Here is a 16,775-nt window from a genome sequence, read left to right on the forward strand (position 1 = left end):
TCAGGGTATTTTTCATTTTCAGATAGACAACCTACATTTTAGACATTTATTGTTTTATTGAATTAATTCTTAAGAATAGTCAGTCTAGGGGCCAACCTGGTGGTGTAGTGGTTGAGTTCGCATGCTCTGCTTCGGTGGCCCGGGGTTCACTGGTTCATATCCCGGGTGTGGACCTACACATTGCTCATCTGGCCGTGCTGTAGCAGTATCCCACATACAAAAAATAGAGGAAGATTGGCACAGATGTTAGCTCAAGACCAACCTTCCTCAAGCAAAAAAAAAAAAAGAATAGTCAGTCTGGCCTAGGCTAGAATTTAACTTGCCCTGGTCTATAGCTCTTTGTCCATCTTTTTTTCTTTTTTTTTTTTCTGAGGAAGATTTGCCCTGAGCTAACATCTGTGGCAAATCTTCCCCTGTTTTGTATGTGGGCCGCCACCACATCATGGCCACTGACCAGCTGTGTACGTCCATGCCTGGGAACTGAACCCAGGCTGCCAAAGCAGAGAGCGCCAAACTTAACCACTAGGCCACTGGGGTCCCCTTTGTCCATCTTTTATTTATATTTACTTGGATCTGTCTCAGTCATCTCAAATTCTAGATATTTAAAAGTAAGCTCTTCTCACTTTGCTTTGCCTTGGGTTTCACTATGTCAAAGGGCACTCATGGCCACATAACCAGCTAAACTAGAGATGTGACAGTCTTAAAAAATAAACCATATTCCTAAATTTGTTAAATTTAAAACCAAAATTCAAAGTTATGTCATTTTAGAAATCTTGTTTTTAACCTTGGTTGGAGATAAAATATAAGGCTCTTGTAAATCCAGTTTAAAAATTAATAGCTACTCCGTTTTGCTGAGTGTAAAATTTGTAGTTTGTAACTCTGTGGCAAGATGAGAGTTTAGTGCATCTTGAGAATAACGGTGTTGTTGCTTAAATACCTTATCTCATTCTAACTTTGGAATAGATTATCTTATTTAATTGTCTTAATTGTTGTATCGATAATTCCTCTTTTTTTTGCATCTTTCAGTCCTGTGCCTAAGGATAGAGATAAGTTTTATTTCAAATTAAAACAAGGAATAGAGAAGAAGCTTGTGATTACAGTACAGCAACTTTCTAACAAAGAATTAGCTATTGAAAGGTAAGCAGCTTGCTCCTAAATGCTCTCAAAAACTTGTGCTGACACTGTTACTGTGTTTCAAGAGATGTACTATGAATCTCAGTTGTCTTACTCAGCCTGGCTTTTCTCCATACTTGAGTTCTCCACTTAAAAATGAGAATGAAAATCATAATGCTTTCTCCACTTAAATAAGTTAGATGTGGCTGGTGCATTGAAAATCTCAATTGATGGGGGAAGTAAACATGAAATGGTTTTATTTTTTCAGTAATAACTGCTTTAACCCTGTTTGTTCACGTTTCTTTTTCCTACTGTCCATCATTTACATATAGGTCAGATACCTTAACTTCTCATTCATCTTTGATTATTAAAAAGTCCATTTAGTTACTGGGATTTCAGAAGCTTTAAATGCTACATCTTTTAAGTATATAAATACACACACACACATATATGAGTGTGTGTTCATTTGTATATTTATGTGTGTATTCGACCATATAAAAACAAAACAAAAAATTCTTGTAGGACAGAAGATACTATAAACAAAGGATAACAGATGATAATTCTGTAAAAAATATTTGTAATATAAATGACAGATGAAAGATTGTTATCTATAATATACATAAATTTCTTAACAATTGGCAGAGAAAAAGAAAAACAAGAGTATGAGTAGACAAATCACAGGAAAGCTATTCACATGGCTAACAAATATATGTATGTAAAGATGTCCCGATTCACAAATAGACAGGAAATTGTAGTTAAGGTAAGAATAAGATATCGCGTTGACAAAAATAACATGTAGAGCTGATGGGGATATGTGGAAAAGGGTAAAGTGTGTGTATATCATTTTTGAAAAGCAGTCTTGCAACATGTATAAAGATAAAAACATACGTATAATTGGACATGTTAGTCCCATTCTAGGGAATCTATCCTGTTGGAAATAAAAGTACGCTGTCTATGGACATGTTTCAAGGATGTTTATTAGAGCGTTGTTTATAGTGGCAAAAAAACTGGAAATAAAAACAAATGCCTATTCACTTGGCTTTAAGGAGTGGGAAAAATTGGCAATGATCACTAGAGAAAGAAAAGTCCCTTATCAAGGCTGCTGTCCACTATGACCACTCCCTCTCCCCTCTCCACATTCTCTAGACTGGGAATGAAAGTGGGGCCAGTTGAGGTGGCGGCTGATGGCCACCTCTGTCCCTCTGAGACCTAGGAGGGAGGTGTCTGGCCCCTAGTGATCTGCAGCTTTCTTTAGAATGTCAGCTATTTAGCTCCACTTTGTTCCCGTCTTTGGATTCTACTGCCAGTATCCAGATAACAGGAAGAGTTCTGTTCAGTCAACATCTTGGTACAGCGATGTATGCGTTTTTAATTGTTTGTGAAATTACATAAAAACCATGTTTCATCAATATTAAGATGCATATGTTTTCACATTTAACATCTTTGAAATTGTGTGTTTAACAGTTGATGGAATCTTACAGTTGTCATCTTTTTTTCCCTTTCTTACTGGTATAAAAAAATAATTGTGAGTCTTAAGATTGATGGCTTCTTAAAATTTATGAAAAATAGCTGATGATTAAAGATATCATTGATTTTGAATATTTTAGTCCTAAAAGAATGATGACGGGGTTTTAATTTTTTTTTGTTAGCAGTAGATATAGCAATGTTTGGAAGTAATTTTATTTGGAAGTAATTTCAAACTTACGGAAGAGTTAAAAAAATAAAACTAGTACAGAGAACACCTGTAAACTCAGAATCACCTATTGGTAACATTTTACTCCCGTTTGCTTTGTACCTGCTTTCTCAGTCTCTCCTTTCCTCTCTCTCGCTCTCTCTTGTTCTCTCAGTCTTTCTCTTCCTACCTACCTCCACACATACACACACACACACACTATTGTTTTTCTGAACAATGTAAGAGTAAGTTGCATACATCATGGTGTTTTATCCCTATATACTTCCTTGGGAAATGTGTCTTTCCTAAAAATACAGATAGGATATTTCTTATATAACGACATTATATGAATCAACTGCAGTAAATTTAGCATTCGTACAATACTTTTTATCTAACCTACCAGCTGTGTGCAGTTTTATCAGTTAACCCAATCACATCCTTTTCCCCCTCCAGTTCAGGATTCACGCTAGGGTCAGATATTGCATTTAGTTGCCATGTGTATTTAGCTTTCTTTAATCTGGAAACATTGCCACAGACTTTGTCTCTTACAACATGGACATTTTTGAAGATTACATCCCTTTCTCCTCTTTTTAATATAACATTGCTCATTTTGGGTTTATCTAACATTTCATCCTGATTAGATTCAGATTAAATATTGCTGCATAGGTGGTGATGTTTCCTTCACAGTGTATCACATCTGGAGGTGCTTGATAACCATATATCTCTTGCCAGTGATGTTAATTTTGATTACCCAGTCAAGACATCTGTCCCTACTGTAATTCCTTTTTTTCCCCTCCATTGCAGCTGGTAAGCAGTCTATGGGGAGTCCCATGAAAATGTCCTGCTTCTCATGAAAATTTTCTTCAGCATTTATTCATGATTCTTGTCTGATCTAATCTTTACCATGATGGATGCAAAATGATAATTTTCCATCTCCTGCACTTTCTCTCGATTTACCAGTTAGATCTTGTCATTCTGATGTAAGCTGGAGCTCTCATTTTCTACTATTTATTTATTTATTTGTTATTGGCATAGACTCCTGAACCTCCGCCCTACCCCAGTAGTTTATAATTCACTACAGTGCTCCATTATTTGGTCCTCAAATTGTCCCAGAACTTGCCAGTGGGAGCCCCTTCAAACTGTTTGTCCTTTTGACATGCCCTCAGCACTTCGTTTCTGGCATAACAAAAGGCAGCTTTCCATTTGACAAGTCTGTAGTAACACAAGCAAAGAAGTATTAATTGTTGAGTAATTTAACTTTTAATAAATAGTATTTAAAAATCTTTGAGTTTTATAATTAAATGGTATATTATGCATCTACTCTGGATGCCTATGCTTTGTTTGTCTATAAGGCAGTTCTTCCTTTTCCCAATGAGAAGCTCCAAGTTTGATCAGCTTGAATATAGAAATCTTGATGAATATAGGTGAAATAGTTGAATGCCTAATTATAATGTTTTCTTTAATTTAATTAAACATTTACACATATGTTTAAAATATATTACACAGAATAATCACTTAGAAATGTTGCCTTTTGCCCATCTGATATTCACAAAACAACTTTATTCAGACTCTCAATAGTTTTCAACATCAGTGTCTTCATTATCACTTGAGGTACTTTTTGAATAATTTTAAGAGATTTTTCCAGAGCACGTTATCTCAGTTTCTACCTCAGTTATTTGGGATAAAACACCTTTTGAATCAGTATATATTGCTATCATTAGAAATTTTACCTAAGCCCAAGTACCCATTTGTATAACTTCAGGATAGTTAAAAAAATTTTTTTTCATTCCATATATAACCACTTACTATATTGCTTTTATTTTAGTATAATTGATGATAATTTCTAACAGCTATGGGTTCATATATCCAGCAATAATTACTAAATCCATGTTAACTTTCTGTACTTCCTTTTTCACGTATTCTGTCAGATGACTCTGTAGACATTCAAACTAAAAGGGGTCTTCTCCTAAAATACTTTGTCCCACATAACAGGTAGAATTTTCTGTGTTACGGGAAATTTTGTAAATACTTGGATTTATCTTTCTTGGAAAAGAGAAACCCTTGCCTTTTACTGGGTTATGCGTGGTATTTAATGTGTTTAAATCACAAAATGTAAATGGTGGAATTTAAGGTAATCCAGCAGGTGGCAGTCTTGTCAAGAGAATTCTTAACATCTCTGAACCTTAAACATTGCTGCTGACAAAAGTTAATTTGTAGTATAAAGACATTGGTGTGAAAGAAAATCCTTCAAGTTTTATAATTTTGGCTTATCTTCTGAAAGAGGAAATGATTTATCATCTTTAAAACAACTTTTCGTTATGTAAAATTTCCAACATACACAAAAGTAGAAAGAATAACATATTGAACCCCAGTGCACCCATCACCCACCCCAAATGCTAATTTTCAATATTTTGGGTTTTTTTAATATTAATTTTTATTATGAAAGAAGCCATTTCTGTGTGCAGTTAAGGGTTCAAGCATCCCTCATATGTAGATATTTGACAAATTATACTGCCGTTATCTGTCTCGACCCCTTTGAAGCAAGTACTGTGTCATTTGTCCCACAATCTTCAACATCTAGCACATTCGTAGGGAGACACAACTTTGTAGTAAGCTACTTACTCCTTACTGAGTACTTTCTCTTTGCTGGGCAGTGTTCTAGGTGCTACCTATGAGGTTTAGGTACTATTATCTACATTGTAAAGTTGAGGAAACTTAGGCACATAGAAGATAAATAACTTGCCCAGGGTCATATAATTAATATTTGAACTGAGTCCATCTGGTACCAGAATACCTGTTACCCTCTACTGCCTCTTTTAAAAAACTTGTTGAATAAATGAATAAAAAGTATATAAAAATTTTATAAAGTTAGAGCATTGACTAAATTTGTCGTAATATGTAAGAAGTAAGAGAACGCTGCAACTGATAGAATCCTACTTTGTTTAGAGGATAGGTGGAAACTGCTTTCATATCTCAAACATTTCTAATATTCTTTTGTTTTTCCCAAGCACTCATGTTAGATTTTACATGTTAAGCTTTATTTAGGAACTGGGTGTAAGAGAAAATAATAACAACAACCAACATATATTGAGCACTTTCTGTGTGATGGCCATTGTAAAATTTAATTGTCGTAACAACATATGAGGAAGGTATTATAATTACTGCCCCCTTTTTGCAGGTCATGAAACACAGGCTTGATGAGGTTAAGTAACTTTGATCACTTGGCACACACTAAGTTTAAAATTAAACCGGTTAGAAAATAAGTGAATTGGTATTCTTTGGTTTATTTCCAGCGGAATTTGAACGTGAGAATATAGATGTTGGGGCATCCAAGTGATCGCTCGGTGACGTCAAACCCAGGGGCACCAAGCTGTGCGAGAAAAACTGATTGATTTGTAGAAGAGAAAACAATAACAACTGAGAGGAGAAAGCAAGATGATTGTAATCTGAAATGTGTGACGAGAGCGAGGCCTAAGCCTAATTATTGAGAGGCTTCGGTTAAAATGTTCAAGCATGTGCAGATCCAGTCAGGTCAAGCTCTTCTGGTATTTCTAAAGCAGAAAGGCAATCATCTCTGGCCCTGACCAGCTGTCATTTCCATGGGTTTTGGTATCACCACATGTAGAAATATTGCAAAAGATTGTCTTGCATACTACTAAATTGATGAGGATTTTTAAAGCTTTAGTGTTTAAAATATACTATTACTAGCAATATTAGATAACACCCAGTTCGATGCTTTGAATAGGTCGTTGGTTATGTTTGTTACCAAAAAGTGAGGCAGAAATCTTTCAGTTTTTGCTGCATTAGTTTTCTGACTAGTTGCTTTTTGCGACGTATTACTTCCTATTTTGTAATAAAATGATTCAGGACAAATAATACCATATACGTTTAGAAAATGGGCCTCTTTACAATTCCCTAACAAGAAGTTTGGTGTTCTAGCGATGGTAACTTCAGGCCTTCTGGAAGGTTGGATGGGAAGAGATTTTTGCCTTCAGGACTTTATGTCTGTCAAGTCGCTGTGTTCCCAGGGATATGCCCTGGTGTCTCCAGTGCGAACCAGAATGGAGTATTGATACAGCAAGCAGAGTACAATTATTAGATTTGTTAGAAGCATACAACTCCGTTTGTGCTGAGTAACATGGGCCAACACTGCTAGAAATAAAGGATTTCCGTTAGTCACTTTTATCTGATCCTAATTTTGAGGAATACAATCATTACATATACATTAAAAAATATATATATAATACATCATTACTAAGAGGCAGTTTGATCATTTGTAGTGTGATTCAGAGATATGCCTGTTGACTGAAGAGTTCTTAATTTGTGCTTGCTGGCTTGCAGCAAAAACCATGTAATGAGAAATTGAAGCATTGAGTGCCATACCTCATAGTGCAAATGATTGACAGGTACCTTTCCTTGTATTATTTTCTTAGGGAAAAAATTTTGAAGCCAAGGACTACTGAAAAAAAATCACCTGGAGCTCTTTTCTTCTCACAGAACAATTTTCTAGTATGATTTGACATCACTAAAGTAGATGGATGGTAGAACTTGAAATTTTTATTGTTTTTGGGCTGATCTAGTTTGTTAGACCATTCTGAGGGTTTTTTTGCTGAGTTTACCTAGCACTTATTATTGCCTTCACCCTAGCAAGTTGTTATAGTTTCTTTAGTTGTAGAAAGAAGCTCAAGTCACTCACTTCACGTTGCCTAGATGTTAGTTTGATTTGCATCTTTTATTCTTTTATTTAAATTAGTGTATCTGTGAAATCTTTTGACAAAATCAGGAGTTTTGGATGTTCTAATAATTTTTCTTAAAGGACATCATTCTTCTCTATTCTGAAAAAGCTAGTGGGGTCACCCAAAGTCTGCGTAATACTTTAAAAGCTGCTCTATGAACTTACTTATTTGTCCTTTTAGTTTTTTTCTTTCAGGCAGTAGAAAGACAACTCTCTTTTTCCTTGGGGAAAACAGCATATATGTATACAAAAATACTTTCATTGTTCTCTGATAGTTATTTCAAGTGACAGTTGGTAAAGAGCTATTGGCATTATCAGGTGCTTTGGAAAGTGAATAATTGGAAGTATATCTCTCTCTCTCAGCCTTTGGACTGGAACTTGTAATTAGGACAGAATTTTCAGTATCTTCCATTGCTGGCTTCTGCTGGCACTCAGTAAAGGGAGATGGCACTATAGAAGTGTCTATATACTATTACCTTTTCAGCGTTGTATTTTAAGAAGTACTTTTTTATATTAGCAATGAAAATATACATTGTTTTCTGTAATTTTTTTGTTTTTTAGAGATTGGCACCTGAGCTAACATGTGTTGCCAATCTTCTTTTTTTTTCTTTTTCTCCCCAAAGCCCCCCAGTACATAGTTGCATATTCTAGTTGTCCGTCCTTCTAGTTGTGCTATGTGGGACACTGCCTCAGCATGGCTTGATAAGCAATGCCATGTCCGTGCCCAGGATCTGAACCAGTGAAACCCTGGGCCGCCAAAGCAGAGTGTGTGAACTTAACCACTTGGCCATGGGGCCGGCCCCTGTAATGTGTTTTTATAAGTTGATCTATTCTAGGTGTCTTGGAGCTCATTTTTTTTTCTTTTTTGGTGAGGAAGATTGTCCCTGAGCTAACATCTGTGCCAATCTTCATCTATTTTGTATGTGGGATGCCGCCACAGCATGGATTGATGAGTGGTGTGTAGGTCTGCACCCAAGATCTGAACCCGCAAACCCTGGCCTGCAGAAGTGGAACTTGAACTTAACCACCACGCCGCTGGGCTGGCCTTTGGAGCTCATTTTTAAATGAAATTTAAAATTTGAAATAATTGTAGACTCATAGGAAGTTACAATAATAGTACAGAGAGGCCCCATGTACGCTTCCCCCATCTTGCCCCACTGGTAACATCTTAGATAACTGTAGTACAATATACCAAATAGAAAATTGACATTGGTATAATCTGTAGACCTCTACTGGAGCTCTTTTTGAATCCTTTTGTAAATCATAGTATAATTCTATAGTATAATATATTTTCTTAATTAATTACTTATTTTTCTAGCAGCAAGAGATCTTTGTTTACCTTTATCATACACCCAGAAGTGGAATTTCTGGATCATATGATAAATCTATTTTTAATTTTTTGAGGAACCTCCATATTGTTTTCATAGTAACTGAACCAGTTTACATTCTTAATTTCCATTAAGAAAATAATTTCTTAATTTATTGGTTTAAGAAATTTTTATTTCTAACCTGGCTGTTAAGTAATTGGAAGAGCTGAGGTATTTTAACTATGTCTTATGCCACTTATCAATTTATTGTCTCTTCGTTCCAAATCTACCCTTTTACTTGATCTGCATTAGTGGAACTGCTTTACGCATTTCTTCTTTGCAGCAAGCACAATATTAAATTGTGCCAGTAGAGGGTGCTAGAGAGACACTGCAGGAGGAAGGAACTTCTCTTCGTGGTTCTAGTGTGCTGTGATTGTTGTTTATGGCTCTAGCTGTAAGATTCTGGGACATCCAGTGGTGCTGTGCTCCAGCTGTGCACCAGTGCATGCACTCCCTCCATGAGCTCACAGCCCTGGTCCTGGTTCAGTGAGATCTTCCTCTGGCCCTGAAGACACACACACTGTGGGCCCCAGGCCTCACACCACTCTGTCAGTGAGCAGACTCTGAAAGCCCTGATTTCCTTTGTTCACCTGCCTGTCAGCCTTGGCTGCCTGCACCCTGGAGGATTGTTTTGTGCTTGCTTGTGGTCCAGCTTTGCCTGGGTAGTCCAACAAATTTCTTTGCAGTCCACTGGGCTGCAATCATACCCTTTCCAGTGAGGTTTGAATACCAGCTTTAGGGAGAGGACCCTCCTTCCAAGTTTGCTCTTCCTTGGGATACTCTCCTTCAGCCTTAGGGTATTCTTTAGAATTCTCTTTATAGTTACTCCCCTATTACAGTCAATAATTCTTTATAGTAAACTTTCCATGTTCAAATTATTGTGTACTCTCTCCTAATTGGGCCTCAACTGACAGTATCCAATTGAATTAGTATCTAATGAAATTAACCAGTCCCATAGATAAAGTTTCTGATACATTTCTGGTTGGGGGGGGGGGACCCAACTTGTCATTTTAGATAGTCTTTTTTTTTTTTTTTTAATTTTTTTAAAGATTTTATTTTTTCCTTTTTCTCCCCAAAGCCCCCCGGTACATAGTTGTGTATTCTTCGTTGTGGGTTCTTCTAGTTGTGGCATGTGGGACGCTGCCTCAGCGTGGTCTGATGAGCAGTGCCATGTCCGCGCCCAGGATTCGAACTAACGAAACACTGGGCCGCCTGCAGCGGAGCGCACGAACTCAACCACTCGGCCATGGGGCCAGCCCCTAGATAGTCTTTTGACTGATAGTGTTTTAACTGTCATAATAGTGGCAGGGATAATAATGATTATTTAATAATTTCTGCCATATGTCCATTTCCATTCCAAGTGTTTAATGCACAGTCTAATCCCCACATGACTCTCTGTATATCCCCTTATCTGACTTCCAGCTCCTACCTTTGCCCAACTTTCAGAACCATTCCATTCTACACTCTGGAACTCACAGTCCGCCATCAGCACAATTCCTTTTGTCTTCAACCTCATTTCTGAATGTTACCTTCACTTTATACAACCTGACTTTTGCCTAGGTCCACTGCTTCCCTTACGGCCCCTTCAAATGCTGCCTGTTCTCTCTCATCATCCCTTTGAACCTGTGGCCTAGAGGTGTGTAAGTATCCTTCTTGCATGTTTTTGTTTCTTCCAGACCATTGTTTCTCTTTCCTCCTTAAGAACTCCCAGTTTCAAAGTTTATGCTATCAGATTTTACCATCTGCTAACCTCTGTGGTTGCAGTTATCTGCACATCCTTGGAATTCCCCTCATTCTTTGGAGATTTTAGCTCCTGGCTCACTGTCACTCTCTAATTATTAGGCTTATCTTAATTTTTGGCAGTTTCAATATCTATGTAGATGATTTTTCTAAAACCTAGCTTCATAGTTGCTTGACCTCTTCTTGTCCAAAGATCTTGTCCTCCTCCCTACCTTAACCACCTACCCCTATGATCATACTGTAGAATTTGTCATTACCAATAACTGTACTGTCTTCATAATCTCAATTTCAAGTATCCCCCTCTGATCACTACCTCTTATGTCTCTAATTCACTCCTGTTTTCTCAATTCCATTAATTCTTTGATTCCTCTAAGACTGATAATCTATGGTCATACCATGTTTTACTGTCCCTCTCTCACTCCATGTTTTTACTTGTCTCCTTCCCAGTTTAGATTCCATTATCTATCTTTATAAATTATTCCTTCATATACTTCCACAACTCTCTTGCCCTCTTTTCCATCTTCCTACTCACTTGGCATGTTTCCAGCTCTAGTTAATTCTAGCTTTCTGCTCCTTTGTGCCAACACTTGAGAAAAATATATATAATGCTGATTTGCTTTACTTTAGATTTATGTCCATAACCCCAGGGTACCTCACTGTTACTAGCATTCCTATTTCATTTTACTAGACAAGTTGTTTCATCTCCTTCCTGGACTATTTCGCACCTTCTATTTAAATCTTCATCATGTCTTCTACCATGTTTACTCTCAGCCAATGATCTTTTCTTATTTAAGATAATAGAAGCAATAAGAATAGAACTTTAGATATTCCCATCACCTTGTCTACCAAGCTATCTTATCTGTACCATGTATTCTACTTCTCTCTCATGACTCTGGATGAAATGTCCATGCTCTGACGGCTAGTTTCTTACTTGTATACTAGAATTTATTCCATTTTGCCTTCTTGAGGACAGCAGTCTAGCAATCTTTCTACTACCACACTCAGTTGTTAGGTTACCTCATTTGGTCTTATGACTAAATATATCTATAAATAGATGACTTCCAAATTTTTATCTCTGACCTGACGTCTCCCCTAAACTCCAAATTCATATATTCAGCAACCTCAGATCTTTATTTGGCATATCAAAGTTAGTACATTCAGAACTCAAAGTCTTGATTCCTTGTGCCAAACCTGTTTCCCCAAAGTCTCTCCCCAGTCTTATTAATTCGTGACTTGATCCTTCCAGTTACTCAGGCTGAAAAACTTGAGTCACCCTTGACTCTTTTCTCTCTCACTGTGCGTCTAATTCATCAGTAAATCATGTCAGTTCTACTTCCAACTATATAAAGGAAGATAAAACTCTAGAGGAAGGAGATAAAAGAAAAATATATGAATAGACATAGGAGAAAATGTAGGTAAAAAAATAATTAGAAGAAAAAAGAAGTGAAATTACATCTGGGAGAAAGAAAAAGAAGCAGAAACTCCAGGTAGAATCACTAGTATTTGTTAAAAAGTTAGTAAAATTGTTTATGCTTTACATTTTATCGTAAAATTAAATTTATAATTTATTTGCTATGTTTGGCTCAACTCTACCTACATTTGATTTAACTTTGTGAAGGAGAAAATGGGCCCTGTTAACTAGAAGTAGCTATAGAGGGAAAATGTTATTTGTCTTTATGATTTTTAATGTTTTTGAATTCTGTTTACAGGTATATTCAATTATAAAGTAATTGTAGCTTGGCTTTTGATTATTTTGATGCATATACCTGGTATATGCAAAAACCCAAGTAATGTATCGCTATCCAGATTTCCTCGATTATTCCTGTAGAATAGTAAAGCAAAATAATTGACTTGCTAAGTGTTTTTAGCAGTCATTAAACCAAATATTATTTTGAAATTTATTGGTTTGATTGTTGTGATCATTTTTAATATTATATTTTTATCTTTCTATAGCTAAGTTCTCATTTTGTATTTGAAGAGAGTTAGTAGAAGTATTCATGTTTGATTTATGGTTCTGTATTCCAAATTTTGATCCATTATTAATGTGAGATAGTGGGAACATTGTTGCCCAAGGATGGTATGGAGATTGTTGGATGTTCTTGAAGTTTATTGGTTGATAATTCTTTAAAAATATAAAAAAAGGACCTAGGGCTGGCCCGGTGGCACAGTGGTTACATTTGTGCACTCCACTTTGGCAGCCTGGGGTTTGTTGTTTCAGATCCTGGGCGCAGACCTACACACCACTTATCAAGCCATGCTGTGACAGGCGTCCCACATATAAAATAGAGGAAAATGGGCAAAGATGTGAGCTCAGGGCCAGTCTTCCTCAGCAAAAAGAGGAAGATTGGCAGTGGATGTTAGCTCAGGGCTAATCTTCCTGAAAAAACACAAAAAAAGGACCTAAAAATATGATCTCTTTTTTAAAGTCTTCTTGTAGGTTAAATCTGTAGGTTCAGTTTTCTGCACTGGCTCCAGATCTGAGACAATCTTAAGCATCTATTTTAAATTATTTTTTTCCTAGTAATTAGTCCTAGTGTTCAGGAAATCTTTGGGAAATGAATAAAATTTCCCACCTGATGAACAAAAAGAAAGAACAAACGAGCCAGGTGTTTTGTGTTTGTTTGTTTTTTTGTTGAGGAAGATTAATACTGATCTAACATCCATTGCCAATCTTCCTCTTTTTGCCTGAGAAAGATTGTCACTGAGCTAACGTCTGTGCTAATCTTCCTCTGTTTTGTATGTGGGACACCACCACAGCATGGCTTGATGAGTGGTGTGTAGGTCTGTGCTGGGGATCTGAACCCACGAACCCCAGGCTGCCAAAGTGGAGTGTGCGAACTTAAGCACTATGCCACTGGGCTGGCCCCAAGAGACCGTTTTTTAATCTCTTTTGCTGAAGTATAAATCCAAATGGAGAGATGACTTCTTCCTGTTACTGATGGCACTGAAGATAATAGAGTGACATTTTTAAGATAAACAACTATGGAGTTCCCTCATCTGGGTTTGAATCCTGGCTTTCCGGTGACCTTAGCTAAGTTATTTAACTTCTCTGTGCTTCAGTTTCCAATTTGTAAATTGTGTATAATACTTACCTCTTAAGAATGTTGGGAGAATAAAATTAGATAATACCTGTAAAGTATTTGGAATAGTCCCTGACACACAATGAGTGCTTGCCATTATTATTATTGGTGGTACTGTTACTACTGCCACAATCATGATTTCTACTGAGACTGTTTGTACTTTGTGAGTGATGAGTGGAAATCAGAGTAGCCTGTAGAATCAGAGTAGATGCCACAGTGAGAAGGCAAAATCTTGGCTAGATTTATTTATAACCTGTGTGAATACATGGGCAGTCTTTGCCTTGCAGTTAGGATATGCATGAATTTATGTTACCATGGTTTAGTTAAAGAACACTAGTCCCTCAGCCACATGGTTCAAATTTTTGTTACCATGGTATATGAATTGTGAGTAATTGCCTAAAGTGTGTTTTGCTGTTAGCTCTTCAGTCACAATCACAACATAAATGTAGCATCAGTGACTAGTCACATCACTTCTTTCAAGTCTGTTGATGATTGGTCATGGTGTATTTGTTGTTGAGTTCACTCACAAACAGCAAAGAGCGTTGTGTTATTTGCTTGGTTTCTCAGTGATAAGCCCATGTAACAAAAATGGATAATTGAAAGAATTGGCCAACAAAGCTAAAAGTGCAGCAAAGAAATGAAAAGTGATAATACTGAAAGTGAGATTGCGTGTGATCTTAGAAGCTTTGAAAAGGTGACAGCAAAATGAAAGGAGAAGGAGACCTAGCTCTGCGTGAAACTGTGGTAGGAACCATGTTTAAAAAGTCTGTCGAATATAAAAAACATGATAAAGTCATGATAAATAAGGCAAGTGGTTCTGATGAAAAGGGTGAATGTCCCAGAGGAAGTGACGCCAGCAAAAACTTCACGTTAACGGAAGTCTTGGAGAGATTTCACAACAGTGAAAGTGCAAAAGATAAAATATTGGAAGCTGATTCAAACTTAGAAAGGAATATGACAGTGTTTCTACGTGCTTTAAATTACAAAGTACTAAATAAATAATAGTTTTAATTTTTTCCATTTTTCTATATATTTATAACAACAGGAAGAGAGTTTTTAAAGTTTTGACAAAAATATTTAAAGATCACAGAACAGTTATTTTTCTCATTGATTGTAAGATCACTTTGCACAGTTTCAGCTTGTATGGTTATTTTTATGGTTTCACACTACTGTCCATAGTGAGGACTGTCTGTATATCTTTTTCTACTTGATCCCTTTAGTAAGGGAAAAACAATCCCAACAATTTTATATAGGAGACTTTTTCAGCTATCTTTTGGTTTAACTTCTTTAGAATGAGACTGGGATCCCAATTTTTACATAATTATTTAGTTTTTAGAGTTTTTTATATTGTTCTAAAAAACTATGATTGAGTTATAGCTTTTCTTCTTTGTAGTTCTGTTTACCCCTTCTGTCACACTGTCACTTTTTTGTTTTTAGTAACAAAAGTTTAGCAAGAGACAGTGTTCTTGAACGGTTGTTGGTCAGATGCCTGCCTCCTTTCGTTCTCCTCCTCCTTTCCTCCCTTCTTAATTTTTATCCATAGTCTTCATGGAGGTATATAGAATTCTAATGATTTGATGGACTAAAAGCAAGAGTAAAAAAATTCGTTTCCTATTGTAGGACATTAACATATCTTATTTTTCTCACTTTTTTCCGTCAAGTCTACAGCATTGCTAGATAAGCTGAGTTTTGGTGTTTGTATGGATGTTACTTGTTAAAAGCTGTTTAAAGCTCTGTTTTGAGTAAAACAGGTATTATGGAAGGCCAAACTTTTCTTCTTAATAATAGTGGCAGTTATAATAATTTGTAATTGGCAACTGCTCTGTAGTTTACAGTGTACTTTCACCATGAGTTTTTTCACTTCAACTTTACATTAAAACACTGAACATGTAAGCAGGTAATATTTGTATTTCAGAAATGTGGAAAGTGAGACTTTGAAGTGTGTGACTTGCCCAGGATCACACAGGGAATTTATATTCTTTTCTACTGATAGGCAAGGGAGGTGGCAGAGTATAACGTGTACAAGACCACGTGGTTTTGGAGTCATAGACATGGGCTTGAATCCCAGTCCTATAACTTAGTAGCTCTGTAGTTTGGACAAATCACTTCTACTTTCTGAAAAGCAGTTTTATTATTTGTTTTATAAAGGTTGTTTTGAAATATAAGTGCAATAGTGTAGTAATGTCTGACTTAAAGTGAAGGTATTCAATAAACGGTAGCTGCTATAATTAATATTATTATTAATATAATAATATCATCATCTCATTCTCAAGAGGTTTGATTTCAAATTTTGGGTTCGGTCAGCTATTTACTATATTTTAAATATTGTTAGGTGTGTCTCCTCTCTGCTTTGTTAGCATTCTGTAACTTACAGCTATCATAGAACTTACCATATCAGGTTGTAATTGGCTGTTTACTATTTTCCTCCCCTACTAAACTCTGAGCTCCTTGAGAAAATAGGTGTGATAGCAGTTTGCTTTCTACATTATTTATAGAGTTAATAAGAGAAGGTCGAACACTTTGAATTCCCCAGTGAAACTCTTATTATTCACATTAGGTGTTTATGGTACTAATAATATCTATCTAATTACTGACATGTTATTCCTAATAGACCTTGCTTGTCTCCGTAGGAAACCTGATGTGCTTTAATGAAGTATAATTTTGGAAATGACTAATAAGTGCTTGATAGAAAAGATTATGCAGTTTTAGTGCTGGAAGAACCCTTGGAGTCCGTGTATTATACCTCTCCCATTTTCTAGAAGAGGAAGCAGAGGCCCAAGGGAGTTAGGTGCTTTCTCTAAGGTCACACTGCTGGTTGGTGGCAGGATTTTTTGTTTATAGCCCAGGAGAAGAGCAGTGCATCAAAAATCATCAGAATAAGATGATATGTGTTGCCATTTAAGGAAAACCTAAACTTCCAAGGCTCCTTTTGCAGTAGAGTTTAACAAAGGAAAATTATATTAAGAAATATAAAATTGTACCCATTTTACCATTTACCTGCAAGTGTTTGACAAATGAAATAATATAAAACTTTAAATTTTCGAAAAGAGCAATAAGAAAGGTAGGGA

The 16,775-nt window shown here is 36.2% G+C and overlaps 1 protein-coding gene across 18 annotated transcripts in view; it reads left to right on the forward strand.

Moving 5' to 3' along the window:
* The window catches only part of RABGAP1L (RAB GTPase activating protein 1 like), a 674,786-nt gene that overhangs the window by 86,602 nt on the left and 571,409 nt on the right, over window positions 1–16,775 (forward strand). For all 18 annotated transcript variants that reach the window (XM_070266397.1, XM_070266404.1, XM_070266408.1 and 15 more), the window contains 1 exon segment: window positions 1,027–1,137. In XM_070266397.1, the coding sequence (XP_070122498.1) occupies window positions 1,027–1,137 (111 nt within the window).

The sequence above is a fragment of the Equus caballus genome, chromosome 5, assembly GCF_041296265.1.
Source record: "Equus caballus isolate H_3958 breed thoroughbred chromosome 5, TB-T2T, whole genome shotgun sequence".
Taxonomy (NCBI): Eukaryota; Metazoa; Chordata; class Mammalia; order Perissodactyla; family Equidae; genus Equus; species Equus caballus.